We start from the raw sequence: 17,996 nt of genomic DNA on the forward strand, positions 1-17,996 counted from the left end.
GGTGAAGAACTGTGCAAATTGGATAATCTAATTTCTGACACTCCAAAGAGCCATTTAGTTAACTGATCCATTATGGCCAGAATCTCAAAACATTCATATGTTCTGTTTCACCGTTGAGATTTTCTTCACTTTTATTTGGGAAACACGAACTGTATCCCCTCTGGTACAATTTTTTTGTTACAGGGAAATAAGAATGCAGAAAGTTATGAAGATGATTCTTTTTTCCCTCTGTACATGCAGTTAGTGTATAGTCAGCAGCCTGCAGGTCTCTGAGCAAGATAGATTGTTGATAATAACTGAAGGAAGCACAATGATATCAGATGCCCTACTATTCAAAGATGCAAAAAACAAATACAGGTCCAAATAACTGTTTTCTGCAGTGCTAATTTGAAGATGAAATGTATATGCACACATTAGAAATGACAGTTTTCTGGCCGTATTCGAGGTTTCAAAAAGGTTCCTGGAGTTGTTTTAAAGTCTGTGTAAATTTAATTGAAGTAATAAAAAGTTGATATTTTTGTGAATGTGCAATGTGTTATCATTTTGTTCACTGGGGAGAGGCTTTGGTCCATTTTGTTTTTGGTTTTAAAGTTTCTTTTGCCATTTATTAGTATGTGTTTCTTGTCTATGTATGCAATAGATTCCAATTAAACTCTATGTATTGATTTAACTTCAAGAAGCATTACTTTCAAACTGCTTTGTTCTTTGCCAGGAAACTTATTGTCCAAGCCCATTGTGAACATCTAGAAGACATGCTGGGTCTTTTTAAAAAGGAAGAATGTCTGCTGAACAAACTAAGTATGCTGGTAAGGCAATATTTACAATCCCAAACGTGGACAAAGTGAAAGAATATTTATAGATGACTGAAGCATTCAATAAGAGAAAAAAAATCTGCAATCACATACTGTGAGCAACAATTTTAAACCACTAAAGTTAGGGTTTTGATTGCATGTTTAAAAATCTCAGCTGGTGATGAAGTGAGCTTTTCAAGTGGTCATTCTGAAACAGACATGTAGGCTGACTTTCAAATTCCTACCATCCTGTTCCCCATAAACATGGTGTCATCTCTCAATGCCTTTGTCTCTGCCTGAAGGATTGCCATCCAGGTGTAAAGATAAATGTTAGAAGTAGAAAGGTACTATTTTTAACACTCATTAAAGAGATGTTTATCTTCAGAGAAAGCAGATGTAAGTTTGTTGCAATCAATTTATCGGGCGCAGCGAGGAGAGAGGAACAGGGGCTGCCGAGAAGGTAAATCACTGCTTTAAAAACTTAGGTTGTGAATAGGCAGAGCGCACGCTGGGCAGAAGTGCTCAGGATGACTGTGTAAGTGAAGTAATATATTTGGGCAGTTGCATTACCCAAAACACTATTTAGGTAGTGTCTCCCATCCATCCTCCACGGCTTACCAACAAAAAAGGTTCTGTGCGCCAGATTGGTAAGGAAACTAGATTTTAAAAAATTTTTTATCTTTCAATAATTTCTTTGGGAATTTAGAGTAGTGGGAATGGTGGTTAGGGCAGTTGAATGTTCCTCCTGCAGAACGTGGAGGGAAGGGTCACCACTAGTGTCCCTGCTGACTTCATCTGCAGGAAATGCACCCAACTCCAGCTCCTCAAAAACCGTATTACGGAATTGGAACTGATGAACTTTGAATCATTCAGGAGGCGGAGGGGGTTATTGAGGGGAGTTACAGGGAGGCAGTCACACCTCAGGTACAAGAAAAAGGCAGATGGGTTACAGCCAGGGGACAGAAGAGGAACCGGCAGACAGCGCAGAGGTCACCTGTGGCCATTCCCCTCAATTACAAGTATACCATTTTGGATATTGTTTGGTGGGGGGCAGAGGATGACTTATCAGGGCTAAGCCATGGGGTACAGGTCTCTGGTACAGAGTCTATCCCTGTCTCTCAGAAGGGAAGTGAAGAGAGTAGCAGAGCATTAGTCATTGGGGGTGGCATAGTTAGGGGGACAGATAGGAGGTTCAGTGGGAATGAGAGAGATTCAAGGTTGGTGTACTGCCTCCTAGGTACCAGGGTTCGTGATGTCTCGATTCACATTTTCGGGATCCTTGAGGGGGATGGGGAGCAGCCCCAAGTCGTGGTCCACACAGGCACTGACATAGGTTGGAAAAGGGATGGGAATTTAAGGCAGAAATTCATGGGCCAAGGGTAGAATCTTGGAGCTAGAACAAACAGAGTTGTTATCTTTGGTTTGTTGCCATGCCACGTGCTAGCAAGGCAAGGAAGAGGGAGACAGAGGAGTTGAACACGTGGCTACAGGGATGGTGCAGAAGGGAGGGTTTAGGATACCTGGATAATTGGGGCTCATTCTGGGGTAGATGGGACCTCTACTAACAGGATGGTCTACATCTGAACCAAAGGGGTACCAATATCCTGGGAGGGAGATTCACTAATGCTCTTCGGGAGGGTTTAAACTAATTCAGCAGGGGGATGAGAACCTAAATTGTAGTTTTAGTGTCCAGGAGTTTGAGAGTAGTGATGTCAAAATATGATTTCAAGGTTGCAAGAGTGCACCGGTAAGCAGAAAGTTGGTTCCAAGTATGTCTACTTCAATGCCAGGAGCATCGGAATAAGGTGTGTGAACTTGCAACATGGGTTGGTACCTGGGACTTCAATGTTGTGGCCATTCCAGAGCAGGGATAGGAATGGTTGTTGAGGTTCTGGGATTTAGATGTTTCAATGAGAACAGAGAAGATAGTAAAAGAGGAGAAGGTATGGCATTGTTAGTCAAGGACAGTATTACAGTGGCAAGAAAGGACATTTAAGGACACATCTACTGAGGTATTGTATGGGCTGAGGTTAGAAACAGGAAAGGAAGGTCATTCTCTTGGAAGTTTTCTATAGGCCTCCGAATAGTTCCAGAGATGTAGAGGCAAGGATTGCAAAGATGATTCTGGATAGGAGCGGGAGTAACAGGATAGTTGTTATGGGAGTCTTTAAATTTCCAAATATTGACTGGAAATACTATAAATTCGAGTATTTTAGCTTAGATTCACTACAGTGTGAAAACAGGCCCTTCGGCCCAACAAGTCCATACTGACCCTCTGAAGAGCAACCCACCCTGACCCATCCCCCTACATTCACTCCTGACTAATGCACTTAACACTACAGGCAATTTAGCTTGGCCAATTCACCTAGCCTGCACATCTTTGAACTATGGGAGGAAACCGGAGCAAACCCATGCAGACACAGGGAGAATGTGCAAATTCCACATAGACAGTTGCCCGAGGCGGGAATTGAACCCGAGTCCCTGGCGCTGTGAGGCAGCAGTGCTAACCACTGAGCCACCGTGCCACCCCTAGATGGGTCAGCTTTTGTCCAGTGTGTGCAGGAGGGTTTCCTGACACAGTATGTAGATAGGCCAACGAGGTGAAGATTTGGTACCAGGTAATGAACCCGACCAGGTTTTAGATTTGGAGGTAGTTGAGCACTTTGGTGATAATGACCACAATATGGTTATGTTTACTTTAGCGATGGAAAGGTATATACCGCAGTGCCAGAGTTATAACTGGGGAAAATGCAATTATGATGTGATTAGGCAAGACTTAGGATGCATAGAGTGGGGTAGGGAAACTGCAGGGGTTGGGCACAATTGAAATGTGGAGCTTTTAAAGGAACAGCTACTGCATGTCCTTGATAAGTATGCATCTGTCAGGCAGGGAGGATGTGGTCTAGTGAGGGAGCCATGGTTTACTAAGCAAGTTGAATCTTTTGTCAAGTGGAAGAAGGTGGCTTATGTTAGAATGAGATGTGAAGGCTCAGTTAGGGTGCTTGAGAGTTAACAAGCTAGCCAGGAAAGACTTAAAGAGAGAGAACTAAGAAGAGCCAGGGAGGGAACATGAGAAGTCATTGGCAGATAGAATCAAGGCAAGCTTTATGTAGGTATATCAGGAATAAAAGAATGACTGGAGTAAGATTAGGGCCAATCAATGATAGTAGTGGGAAGTTGTGCGTGGAGTCTGAGGAGATAGGAGAAGTGCTAAATGAATTTTTTTTGTCGGTATTCACACTGGGAAAAAACAATGTTGTCGCGAATACTGAGACACAGTTGACTAGACTAGACAGGATTGAGGTTCACAAGAAGAAGGTGTTAGCAATTCTGGGAAATGTGAAAATAGTTAAGTCCCGTGGGCCAAATGGGATTTATCCTAGAACTCTCTGTGAAGCCAGAGAGGAGATTGAAGAGACTGTGGCTTTGATTTTTGTGTCGTCATTGTCTACAGGAATAGTGTCAGAAGACTGGATGATAGCAAATGTTCTACCCTTGTTCAAGAAGGGGAGTAGGGACAATCCTAGTAATTAAAGACCTTACTTTGGTTGTTGGTAAAGTGTTGGAAAAGGTTATAAGAGTTAGGATTTATAATCACGGTTTTGTGAAGGGTAGGTCATGCCTCACAAACCTTCTTGAGTTCTTTGAGAAGGTGACCAAGCAGGTGGATGAGGATAAAGCGATGATGTGGTGTATATGGATTTCAGTAAGGCATTTGATAAGGTTCCTCACAGTAGGCTATAGCGCAACATACGGAGGCATGGATTGAGGGTGATTTAATGGTTTTGGATCAGAAATTGGCTAGCTGAAAGGCAGAGGCTGGTGGTTGATGGGAAATGTCATCTTGTAATTTACTTACTATTGGTGTACCGCAAGGATCTGTTTTGAGTTCACTGCTGTTTGTCATTTTTATAAATGACCTGGATGAGGTTGTCGAAGGATGAGTTAGTAAATTTGCAGATGACACTAAGGTTGGTGGAGTCGTGGACAGTGCCGAAGGATGTTACAGGTCACAGAGGGACATAGATAAGCTACAGAGCTGGGCTGAGAGGTGGCAAATGGAGTTTAATGCAGAAAAGTGAGGTGATTCACTTTGGAAGGAGCAACAGGAATAAAGAGTACTGGGCTAATGGTACAATCCTTAGCAGTATAGATGAGCAGAGAGATCTCTGTGTTTGTGTACATAGATTCCTCAAAGTTGCCACCCAGATTAATTAGATTACTTAGTGTGGAAACAGGCCCTTCGGCCCAACAAGTCCACATCGACCCTCCGAAGAGTAACCCACCCAGACCCATTCCCCTACATTTACCCCTTCACCTAACACGACGGGCAATTTAGTATGGCCAATTCACCTAACCTGCACATCTTTGGACTGTGGGACGAAACCGGAGCACCCGGAGGAAACCCATGCAGACACGAGGAGAATGTGCAAACTCCACACAGACAGTTGCCTGAGGTGGGAATTGAACCCGGGTCTCTGGCACTGTGAGGCAGCAGTGCTAACCACTGTGCCACCGTGCCGCCCGTTGATTGGATTGTTAGGAAAGCATACAGCATGTAAGCTTTTATTGGTAGAGAGATTGAGTTCCGGAGCCATGAGGTCATGTTGTAGTTCTACAAAACTCTGGTGCGGCCACACTTGGAGTGTTGCGTACATTCTGGTCACCGCATTTTAAGAAGGATGTGGAAGTTTTGGAAAGCGTTCAGAGACCATTTACTAGGATGTTGCTTGATATGGAGGGAAGGTCTTGTGAGGAAAGGCTGAGGGACTGGAGGCTATTTTCATTAGAGAGAAGAAAGTTGAGAGGGGACTTAATTGAGACATGTAAGATAATCATAGGGTTAGATGGGGTGGATAGTGAGAGCCTATTTTCTTGGGTGGTGATGGCTAGCACGAGGGGACATAGCTTTAAATTGAGGAGTGATGGATATAGGACAGATGTCAGAGGTAGTTTCTTTATTCAGAGAGTAGTAGGAGTGTGAAATGCCCTGCCTGCAACAGTGGTATACTCGCCAACTTTAAGGGTATTTAAATGGTCATTGGATAAACATATGGATGAAAATGAAATAGTGTAGGATAGATGGACTTCAGATTGCTTCCACAGGTAGGCGCAACATTGAGAGCTGAAGGGCGTGTACTGCGCTGTAATGTTGTATGTTGTGTAATTATACTGCAAATTATTTGTGCTTGTAAGACCAAAAAGGGTCCACTTAAAGTGACCGTGCTTCTTAGATTAGATTACTTACAGTGTGGAAACACGCCCTTTGGCCCAATAAGTCCACAACGACCCTCCAGAGAACAACCCATCCAGACCAATTCCTGTACATTTATACCTTCACCTGACACTACTGGCACTTTAGCATGGCCAATTCACCCAACCTACACATCTTTGGACTGTGGGAGGAAACCGGAGCACCTGGAGGAAAACCCACGCAGACACGGGAAGAATGTGCAAACTCCACACAGACAGTTGCCTGAGGTAGGAATTGAACCCAGGTCTCTGGTGCTATGAGGTAGCAGTGCTAACCATTGTGCAACCATGCCACTTCCTTAGATACTTCAAAAATCCTCAACTAAAACTTCGTCTCAATCCTTGCACTCTCTTCCTTTCCTCAGAGGATGGTGCAACAAGCCATTAAAATTAGTCAAAAAGTGTGGTGCTTGGAAAGCACAGCTGGTTAGGCAGTATCCGAGGAGGAGGAGAGTTGATGTTTCGACCATAAACTCTTCATCAGGAATGTAGGGGTGAGCCCAAGGGGTTGAGAGATAAGTGGGAGGTGGGGTGGGTCTGGGTGGAAGGTAACTCAGAATGTGATAGGTGGATGAAGATGGGGGGATGATAGTGAATGGTCAGTGTGGAGGGGATAAGTGGGAAGGAAGGTGGACAGGTAGGACCGTTCAAAAGAGCGGTGCTGAGTTGGAGGGTTGGATCAGGGATAAGGTAGGCGGAGGGGTGATGAGGAAATTGGTGAATTCGACAATGATTCTGTCTGATCGGAGAGTCCCAAGGCAGAAGATGAGGTGTTCTTCCTCTATTCATTGGGTGGCTAGGATTTGGAGGTGGAGGATGCCCAGAACTTGCATGTCCTTGGTGGAGTGGGAGGGGGTATTGAAGTGATGGGCCACAGAGTAGTGGGGTTGTTTAGTGCATGTGTCCTAGAGATGTTCTCTGAAACGTTCCATTAGTTGGCATCCTATCTCCCAAATATAGAGCAGACCATTTCAAGAGCAATGGACACAGTAGATGAGGTGTTTGGAGGTACAGGAAAATCTCTCATAGATATGGAAGGATCCTTTGGCGCCTTGGATGGAGGTGAGGGGGGAGGTGTGGGCACTAGTTTTACACCTCTTGCGGTAGCAAGGGAAGGTGTCAGGAGAGGAGGGTGGGTTGGTGGGGTGGGGGTGGGGGTGGACCTAAAGAGGGAGTCGCGAAGGGAATGCGCTCTGCGGAATGCTGAAAGGAGTGGGGAGGGAAATATATCTTTGGTGTTGGAGTCTGACTGTAGGTGGCAGAGAATGATTTATTTTATCTGGATTAGAGTGGTGCTGGAAAAGCACAGCATGTCAGGCAGCATCCGAGGAGCAGGAAAATCCTGCTTCTCGGATGCTGCCTGACCTGCTGTGCTTTTCCAGCACCACTGTAATCTAGACTCTGGTTTCCAGCATCTACAGTCCTCATTTTTGCCTTATTATCTGGAGGTTGGAGAGCTGAAAGGTAAGTGCTGGGGTGTTCTGTCCTTGTTGCAGTTGAAGGGTTGGGGTTCAAGGGCGGAGGTACGGGAAGTGGAAGATATGCGCTGGAGTGTATTGTTAACCACGTGGGATGGGAAATTGCAGTCCTTGAAGTAGGAGGCCATCTGGGATGTTTTGGAGTGGAATTAGTCCTCCTGGGAACAGATGTAGCAGAAGAATTGGGAGTAAGAGATAGCGATTTTACAGAAGATGTAGTCCAGGTAGCTGTGGGAGTCAGTGGTTTGAAGTAGATGTCCATGCTGAGTCAGTCGCTGGAGGAAGGGGAGGGAGGTGTCCGAGATGGTCCAGGTGAATTTGAGGTCAGCGTGGAAGGTGTTCGTGAAGTTGATGAACAGTTCAACCTCTTCATGGGAGGATGAGATGGCGCCGATACAGTCATTGATGTAGCGGAAGAAAAGGTGGGAATGGTGCCGGTGTAACTCTGGAAGATGGACTGTTCCACGTACCTGACAAAGAGGCAGCTGGGGCCCATGTGTGCCCATGGCTACCCCTTAGGCCTGAAGGAAGTGGGAGGATTTGAAGGAAAAATTGAGCGTGACGATCAGTTCATCCAATCGAATGAGTAATCCAACCATGCTATCTTCTGCTAGATAAGTGAGCTGCCTGCAGGGAACATTTTTCACCAAAATAGTTTTTGTAATGTAGAGTGACGCCAAAACGGAGTTCAATTCTCACATTGGCTAAGGTTCATGGAATCCTGGAAACCTTACATTGTGGAAGAACGTCATTTGGCCTATTGAGTCCACACCGACCCTTCGAAGTGCATCCCACCTAAACTCATCCCCATAACCCTGCATTCCCATGACCAATTCACGTAGCCTACACATCTTTGGACTGTGCGAGAAAACGGAGATGCAGACATGAGGGAAATATGCAAACTCAACACAGATCGTCGCCCAAGGCTGGAATTGAACCTGGGTCCCTGGATCTGTTAGGCAGCAATGATAATCACTGAGCCACCATGCCATTCCATGGAGATCCTGCCCTCTCAGCCTCTCCCCTCACCCGAGTTTGAAGCCACCCATCAGTCATCGCTTAGAGCGGTCATACGGTCCTCTGGGACTTTACCTTCACCTTTACTTATCTAGTGCCTTTTGCAACTGGGAGACAGGCCAAAACATTTACAGCACTTTTGAAATACTTTGAAGTGTTGCGCCTGCCACACACTGGGTTTAACTCTTATATGTAGCAAAAAAACTGAGAGTCGACTCTTAATAATAATAAAATATGTACTTAACAATTAATACTATAACAAAATACATTATAAACTAACAAGCTACACGATAAAATCTAATCAACTGTCTTGTGCTTTTAACGTAACTCTGGATGATCATACACCACCACAGTAGATCTTGGACTTGATCCAGGTGGCAATGATCATCTGGTTGTCTTCTTCCAAAGGTCCCAGGGGTATCTTCTCTCCACAGTGGTTGATTTCGAGTCACTGTTCCTAAGGAGCATGTTGCAGCAATTCTTATACTTCGTAATTGTTCCAACCCTTTTGTGAGGGTCTAATAGATTGTTTAGGGATCGATCATCCCAATCCATTGGATCCAACCAGGCATTGACCCGTTGGTGGCAAGGTGGTCACTGGGCATCCATTCCTGGAGGTATTAGGTGCACATAGGTCCACCCCTATGTCTGGCAAACAAATCAAGGTTTTGATTGTCCTGGGGATGGCATTCAAATTGATTCTATTCAATTCCAAATTCGAGTGTATATTGTATTGTCTGCAGCTGCTGGGTCAATTACATACTGTCTGTCTGTAGCTGCAGCCTACCTGGATTCTGCAGCAGATTTAGTAGCAGAGTCACTTCTGGTCACACAAGTTCAGACATTATATTTGCTTACAAAGTCACAGGAATAGCACCAAGATAATGTAAAGGTATAGTCACCATCATCCTACTTGGTAATAGGAGCGCTGTCTGGACAGAGATGACTGCCAGTGGTTTAACCTGAGAGTTACTGCATCAGGTGAGGGGAGAAACTGAGATTGGCACCTTCACGGTATTCTCTGGTGTGGGAATTGAACCCGCTCTTGGTGTCACTGCATCACAAACCAACAATCAAGTTAATTGTGCACCCCACCAACCACCGCCCCCCAATACCTCAACGCAAAAGGTCGATATTTATTATATAGTGGATTATAAATTTCACAAGCTGGATTGTCGTTTGTACAGTGTACGATGAAGTTGTGCACCAGGACAGGTAAATTTCTGATGCAGCTGACTCAGAGGGAATTGTCGAGGAAATTGAAATTTCCAATTAGCAATTTCTTTCCATCTGGAACCCTCCAAAATTATCCCTTAAAGGCGGAGATTTCTGGGAAAGCTTTATCATTACCCAGGAAAAATTAAGAGGATTAAAAACCTGCTCTAATTCTTTGGTAACTATTGAAATGAAGCCCTAGAACCTTGCCCTTATACACAGACGTATTTGGGATCTTACCCCTTTCTTCTCTATCACTCACCTAGCACCTTACTCATAATCCTCATCCATGTACTACCCATGCCCCTTCACCCAAATAAAAATAAAATACTACAAGGTACCTGATAAATTGGAGAATTGTTGCATTGAGTTTTCTTTACCTTCAAGATATTGTGCTGTTTGTAACCATAACTTAGCTCTCAACATCAGAAATGATAATGAGCATGTCCATTCCAAACTAGGATAGGTGTTGTGGGTCATTGTTTGCATGTATATAGGTAAAAGATTAAAGTGGTGCTGGAAAAGCACAGCAGTTCAGGCAGCATCCGCGGAGCAGGAAAATAGACGTTTTGGGCAAAAGCCCTTCATCAGGAATATTGTTTGCATGTATACGTCTAATAAAGTTACGAAAGAAATGTTTGGAGACAAAAATAGTTAAATTTAAAAGTAAATGACTTAAATTTCAGTTTGTAATATTATATTCTGCTTCCCGAAGAAACCCATGTAAAAGTATAGCAAAATGACATTGTACCTTACTTAATCAGGGACAATAAACAATTTAGTATTGAGGAAAAAAAAAGTAAAATACTGTGGCTACTGGAGATCTGAAATAAAAACAGATGGCTCCAGAAGCTAGAGACTCAGCAGATCTGGCAGCATTTGTGGACCGCGAAACCTTTTCAGAAGTAGAATCATATTAGACCTACAGTTAACTCTGTGTCATTCTCCACATATGCTGCCAGCCCCAATTTCGGTACATTACCTTATTACTTGGCACACACAACTCCTGAAATATGGCAGCAGTGTTGTAGAGACATTATATATACTGTGGATATAGGAGAACCCATTGATATACTGTACTAAGATTTCTAGGAAGTATTTGACTGTGTTCCACTTTTTAAAATTAATTTGTAGAAAGTCGGTATCGCTGGTTGGGCATGCATTTTTTGCTCATACTCATTTGCTGTGGCTAAGGTAGTGATGATCTGCCGCCTCGTTGCTAGTTCATTTGTTGTAGGTCAACCCACAGTATCTTCCCCTGGAAGTGCTATGGGTTTGGAAGGTGCTATCTCAGGACACTTGATGAATTTCAGCAGTGCATCTTGTAGATGGTACAAACCGCCAGTTGAAGTGATCTATTTGGATTTCTAGAAGATATTTGGCAAGGTGCAGAAAGCTGCTAATTAAGAGGCCATCATGTTAGGGACAAGATAGTGTCATGGATAGAGGATTGGCTGACTGGCAGAAGAAAGGGATAAAGGAGTCTTTTCAAGATGGCAGCCAGTGACTAGTGGAATCCCACAAGGATCTGTGTTAGGACCACAATTATTGACATTATACATTAATGATTAGGATGAAGGAAGAAAGAGCATTTTTGAAGCTGACTTAAAGATAGGTGGAAGTACAGGTAGTGTTGAGGAAGCAGGGAGTATGTAGAAGACTTGGACAGTCTAGGATAGTGGGCAAAGAAGTGGCAAATGGAACATAATGTGGGAAAGATTTTGATTATGAACTTTGGTAGGAGGAATAGAGGCTTAGACTATTTTCTACATGGGGAAGGGCTTCAAAGATCTGAAGCAGAGATGGATAAGGGAGTTCTAGTTCAGGATTGTCTTCAGGTAAACATACAGGTTCAATTGGCAGTTAGGAGGACAAATACAATGTTTGCATTCATTTCAAAAGGGCGAGAATGCAAGAGCAGGAATGTTCTACTTAGGTTGTACAAGGCTTTGATCAGGGAACATTTGGAATACTGTGAGCAATTTGGGCCCCACATCTAAGGAAGGATGAGCTGGCCTTGGAAGGAGTCCAGACGAGGTTTACAAGAATGATCCTGAGAATGAAGGACTCATCATGAGGAGTGTTTGAGGACTCTGGGTCTGCACTGGATGGAATTTAAAAGGATGAGGGGGAATCTGGTTGCAACTTACAGAATAGAATGGAGGTGGAGAAGATGCTTCCACTAGTAGGAGAGATTAGGACCTGAGGGCATAGCCTCAGAATGAAGGATGCTTGGTTAGAACCAGAATGAGGAGGAACGTTTTCTGCCAGAGTGTAGTTAATCTGTGGAACATTTGTCGTTGAGTATCTTTAAACAGAGACAGATTCTTATTTGGTATGAAGATCAACAGTTACAGGAGAAGACAGGAGCTAGGTTTCTCAGCCCCCAATCAGCCACAATCAAGTGGTAGAGCAGATTTGATGGGACGAATGGCTTAATTCTGTCCTGTGTCTTATGTCAAAAAGTGTGGTGATAGAAAAGCACAGCAGGTAAGGCAGCATCCAAGGAGGAGAGTCAACGTTTCGGGCATAAGCTTTTCATTAGGAAGGACTGATGAAGGTCTTATGCCTGAAACGTCAACTCTCCTACTCCTTGGATGCTGCCTGACTTGCGGTGCTTGTCCAGCACCACACTTTTCGAGTCTGATCTCCAGCATCTGCAATCCTCACTTGCTCCTATGTGTAATGGTCTTTTATTAGGCCAGAAAGAACTGAATGTTTGTTGATGTGATGACAATTAAGCAGGGACTTTTGTTATTGTGTAAATTAGTATCTTATTCATGTTAACTTACATTGAGTCATTGAGTACATTCAAGACTGAGAGATGGATAAATCTCTGACCACTAAAGGATTGTTTATATGGGGACAGCAGAATAGTAGAGTTGATGTAATAATACAGCCACTGAATAATGGAGCAATCTTGACAGGCTGTATGGCTGACTCCTGCTTCCGTTTTGGAAGTAGAGGTGAAGATGTAAGAGGAGTGAGTGTATAATTTGAGAAAGAGACATTCAGTTGGAAAATTCATGGGAAGTAGGAGCAAATCAAGGCAATGGAGTGGCAGAGGCATTGCAAGAATAATGTTGTTTTATTGAATTTTTTCCACACTTGAATATTGTGCGGAGCATAGTGAGAGAGTGAGACAGCACAGCGACAGGCCCTTTGGACCAAACTGGTCCATGCTGACCAAAATGTCCTTCCGTGCTAACCCCATTTCCTTGCACTTGGCCCATATCCTTTCTTATCCATGCATTTGTCCAAATGCCTTTTAAATGTTATTAATGTACCTGCCCTAGCCACGCCCACTGGCAGCTCATTCCATATGCATACCACCCTTTGTGTAAAACAAGTTGCCTCTCAGGTACCCTTCTATTCTTTCCCATCTAATCTTAAACTGATGCTCTCACGTCCTCGATTCCTCAACCCTGGGAAAAAGGCTGAGTGCATTCACTCTATCCATGCCTCTCATGATGAATGTTTACCAGAGTGATTCCTTGGGTGGCAGGACTGACGTATAAAAAGAGACTGGATTGGTTAGGACAGTATTCACTGGAGTTTAGAATTATGAAGGAGACCTTAGAAACCTGTAAGATTCTAACAGGACAAGGCAGGGTAGATGACTGAAGAGTCCAGAACCAGGGATCACAGTTTAAGGATATGGGATAGGCCATTTCGGACTGAAATGAGAAGAAATTTCTTCAGAGTGGTAAGTCTGTGGAATTCTGACACAGGAATTGAGGCCAAAACATTGAATATTTTCAAGCAGGAGATGGGTATCGTTCTTAAGAGTTTGGGAGAAATTGGGTGGAGGGTATTGAGCTGGATAGTCAGCCATGATCACATTGAATGGTGGAGCATACTCAAATGGCCTACTCTGGATCCAATTTTCTATCTCTATGGATAGAAGACTTGCTGGCTAGCTGGCAGAAGACAATCTGCATAAATGGGTATTTCTCAGATTGGCAGGATGTGACAAATGGTGTCCTGCAGAGGTCTTTACTTGGACCTCAATGGTGAGAGGATTAAAGACAAAATAATAAGGATGCAGACCACAGGTGGGTGAGTGGGCAAAGATCTGGCAGCTAGAGGTAATGTCACAACGTGAAGTTGTTCAATTTGGCAGGAAGAATATAAAAGCAGAGTATTATTTTAAATTGGAACAACTGAGAATTGAAGGAGACAGGGTTCTAGGTTTTCTAGTGCATGATTCACAAAATGTTAGTATGCAGTTACAGTAAATGATTAAGGCGGCTAATGGAATGCTGTCCTTTCATATGAAAGGATGTGAACATATGCTTAAGTTATACAGGACGTTGTGAGACCACATCTCATACTATGAGTCTCCTTAGTTAAGAAAGTATGAAAAGTGTTGGAGGCAGGAGTTTTACGAGATTAATACCTGGGGGCATGAATGGGTTGGTTTTATAAGGAAAGATTGGACAGTCCAGACCTGTTCATGGGAGCTGAGAAGAACAAAGAATGATTTGACTCGAGTTTTAAGATCCTGCATGGTATTGACAAGGTGAAGATGGAAAATGTTTACTTTGTGGATAAGTGCAGATGAGGGAACACAATACTAAAATTAGGGGCTGCTCTTTCGGACAGAGATGATGGAACTTTTTGTCTCCTCCCTCGCTTTCCCTCAACCCTCACCACCACCACCACCAAACCAAAACGTTGATTGTGCAACTTTGGAACTGAAGGCAGAGTCATTCACTAAAGGGGAAAGCAGATTGACTCCCATGCCTATCAAGAATCCAAGCTTATCAGGAATAGATGGTAATGTGTGATTTGTAACTCAATAAATCAGCCGTGATTTTGTGAAATGGCTGAGCAGGCTTTAAGTACTGAATGGCCTACTCCTGCTCCTATGTTCATAAGAAAACAAGACTTTGGAGCAGGAGTAGGCCACATGACCCATTGAACTGGTTCCAGCATTCAGTGATTACAGTTCTTGAGCTTCAACTTCACTTTCTGCAGACTCCCACATATTTGATTCCCTGAGAGATCAAAAATCTCTTTAACTCAGCTTTGAATATATTCAAAATTTCACATTCTGTGGTAGAAAATTCCAAAGATTTGCAACGTATCAAGGAATTTCTGATCTCAATGATCATTTTTATTCACTTTATATTTTTAAGTTCCAGTGAATATCATTGTTACCAGTATGATATATTATGTTTTGTTATGGGATACAATCCAAGATACGGTGTATAATGGACAAATAAAAATACTGAAAATGAATAAAAAGTTAATGATCTCAACTATGGTAAACAGAATAATTGTCTGATACCAAATTCTGCAAGAAAGCAAATCTTTGGATATTGAAAACATTAGATATTGAAAAAAAAACCATAGATAACTGGCAATGAGTTGCTAAATAGCAATGATCCATCCTTTTACATGGGGACAATCAATATTATCATATGAGCTCCACAAAACTTTTCAGTATTATCTGTGGGAAATTTGGATTGTCAAAACTACATCTCACCTCACGACAGTTCTTATTGAGGTAAGTGCAATATATACTGCACATATAAGTACTTTGAACATTTCAAATTGCCTGACCAAATCATTTGAATTTCTTGGCAGGATTTCAAAGATTATATGACACAACTGGAAGAGATCCTGATGCAAAAAAACAAATGCATTGAGCGCATGCAAGGACAAATCCAAAAGTACCTAATTCATACTGGCACAGTTTGTAACAACTCAAAAACCAAGTCATCTGTATCTTAGCTTTAGTGTAAGTTATGGTGCAAAATCTGAGAATCAATGCTTACTTTTGATCTGCTGTCACAATTTTAAATTGATTGTTCATGTTTAAATGAGTGTTACAAAATAAATTATATATCTTCTCAATTTTGGGTTCCAATCTTACAACTTTGCTTTCCTCTCCCATTCTCTATGCCTCAGCCTTACTGGCCTGCAATTTCTGAAAATGTTCCTATTGTTCACGCATGACTTGACCAACTAGTATCAATCCTTATTGCTGGATGAACAAGAGAAACAGCGTCGCTTTGGACACAAAAGGCGTGGTAAACACAACACTCAAAAATCCAAATAACTTAAAATGGTAATAAACAAAACCAACAGAATAGACACATTGGAACAAAAGCTGAGCATTCTACCTCAAAAGCCAGTTTATCCCTGATTTCATTGAATGATGGATGTTTAACTATGTAACCAAATGGTTATTACACAAGTCATAACGTAACACGATTAAAATGTTTAGTATTCTAGTCAGATTACTGTTTTGTATAATATGCATTTCTGCTCAGAGACTCGAGGGATCCATTGAAAAATTGTGAAGAGACATAAGACTACTTCTGTGTTAGAAAATTTGGTAATAAGTTGAATGAAATTTGGCTTGTCAGTCTCAAAGGTGATATAAAGTTTACAAGACAGTTGACGGTGTGAAAAAGTGAATATGGAAACTCCATTAAAAATACAATCTTCAACTAACATAACATTGGTGTAGAATTAATTTTGGGACTTTTTCCTTGGCCAAATATATGGAATCGACTTCAAACTAGAATAGAAAAAATTCAAAAAATCACTGAAGAAGCAATTGGATGCTGACGTAGCAGAACTTGATATTTAAGATGGCCTCCCTATTCTTTTCATTATCTTGTGAAAGCTGGTACCAAATCAGTTGTATACCAGATACAGCAATCTAATGTAAACATCCATTAGTTTAGAGAATTCAATAATGAACAATATTCTGATTATCTGAACTGGAGATGGTTAATCTGTAACAGCAGCTTCTGATCCTTCCAATTTGACTCCAGGAACACTGCAAGAATGTACCCCAAAGACACATTGGATCTAGCTACACTACAGCAGTAAGCTTACTAGTGCTTTGTTGTATAGAGTAAAAAAAAAATCAATTTTGACACTTTTCAAAATTTTACTGTCTCTATACTTGGCTTTTGCTGACTTGTGGCTATGATTCTATAGGCATAGTTCTGCGAAGTACATGTCACAAAACAGAGTTAACCCTGTATATCAGGAAAACTGAGACTTATGTGGATTTTGCAATGGCTTGAAAACTATTGAACGTTGGGCAGATGTGATTCCACAAATTGGAGAAATCTAGTAGACACAAAAAAGCTTTTGCGATAAGTGTCATTGGGTTGGTGGGCTAAATTAATCAAAACCTGATCTTGTTGTTCCTCAACAAACAATATGCAGTTTGTGTGACTCAGCTATACACCGGATAATGCTGCTGAGTCACATGGGGAAAGTTATTGCAATTTTCTCAATTTCATCCATGTAATTTTCATTTTAACTTACATTCATTAATAAAACTGATGCAGTGTTACGATGATGATTCCTATGTAACCAAAAATTTTACAAGTGGAGTCCAAAGGAGGAAATGAAAATATTTAATAAATGCAAACGGTGGAAAAACCACAAAATTTTTCAATGATCTCAACTTAAGAAAAATTGTGTATACTTGATCCTGTTAATAATAGAAAACAGTTTTTGATATTTAGTATTTCCTGCAGGCTCTGGCTTTCAGGCAAGATTTTCAACTCCTGCTCATAGGTGGTTGTTCCTAAAAATAAGAATAGATTAAAGGTAATAATGGATTAAACCAGTTCTTGATATTTCAAGAATTGAATACTTTATTACAGATTACATATGGGCATACACTGGATGTATGAAGTATTTGAAGTAAGTACCATTTATTTCACAATATTTTTATTGCAAGTATTTGAAACTATAAAGTTTGATTTTTCATACGTAATATTTTTCAGTTTGAAAACTTATTGGACATTTTCATATTAATGTTGAAATCTAAATTATTTAATCAATTGTATTTCAAATAAAGACTGTAGAGAAAAGCTAACTCATTTAATAAGTTTGCCTTATTTAAACATTGTCTGCAGATAAATAATGTGAAAATTCAGTACCACTTCCAAAAGTTAGAAAAACATTTGCATTGGTATTTTTGTTTTTAGAATATGTTTAAAGAATACAAATAACCTCAAAGGTATTTCAACTTGGGTGAATTATTAAATTTGGCAGGAAGGAAACTGAACTACCTTGCATAATTTCAGTGCTTTGTATTGATAGCTAGCTCCCTCAGATGGTCAACACAGGTCCTCAATTACACCGGAAAAATTACCATTTTTGGAAAAAGAATTTCTATCAGAAACACTGAAACAAAAGTATCAAACTGTCATTCTTTCATATTGATTTTTCAAAAAGCAGTCATAACTAAAGTTTATTTTTA

The 17,996-nt window shown here is 41.5% G+C and overlaps 1 protein-coding gene across 2 annotated transcripts in view; it reads left to right on the forward strand.

Annotated features, from left to right (window-relative positions):
• The window catches only part of LOC140478981 (kinesin-like protein KIF24), a 126,421-nt gene extending 108,892 nt beyond the window's left edge, over window positions 1-17,529 (forward strand). For both annotated transcript variants that reach the window (XM_072572706.1, XM_072572714.1), the window contains 2 exons: window positions 713-806; window positions 15,347-17,529. In XM_072572706.1, the coding sequence (XP_072428807.1) occupies window positions 713-806; window positions 15,347-15,493 (241 nt within the window). In that variant the 3' untranslated portion in view covers window positions 15,494-17,529. The remainder of the gene's footprint in view (window positions 1-712; window positions 807-15,346) is intronic.
• Window positions 17,530-17,996: the final 467 nt, after the last annotated feature.

The sequence above is a fragment of the Chiloscyllium punctatum genome, chromosome 1 (genome assembly GCF_047496795.1).
Source record: "Chiloscyllium punctatum isolate Juve2018m chromosome 1, sChiPun1.3, whole genome shotgun sequence".
NCBI classification, from domain to species: domain Eukaryota; kingdom Metazoa; phylum Chordata; class Chondrichthyes; order Orectolobiformes; family Hemiscylliidae; genus Chiloscyllium; species Chiloscyllium punctatum.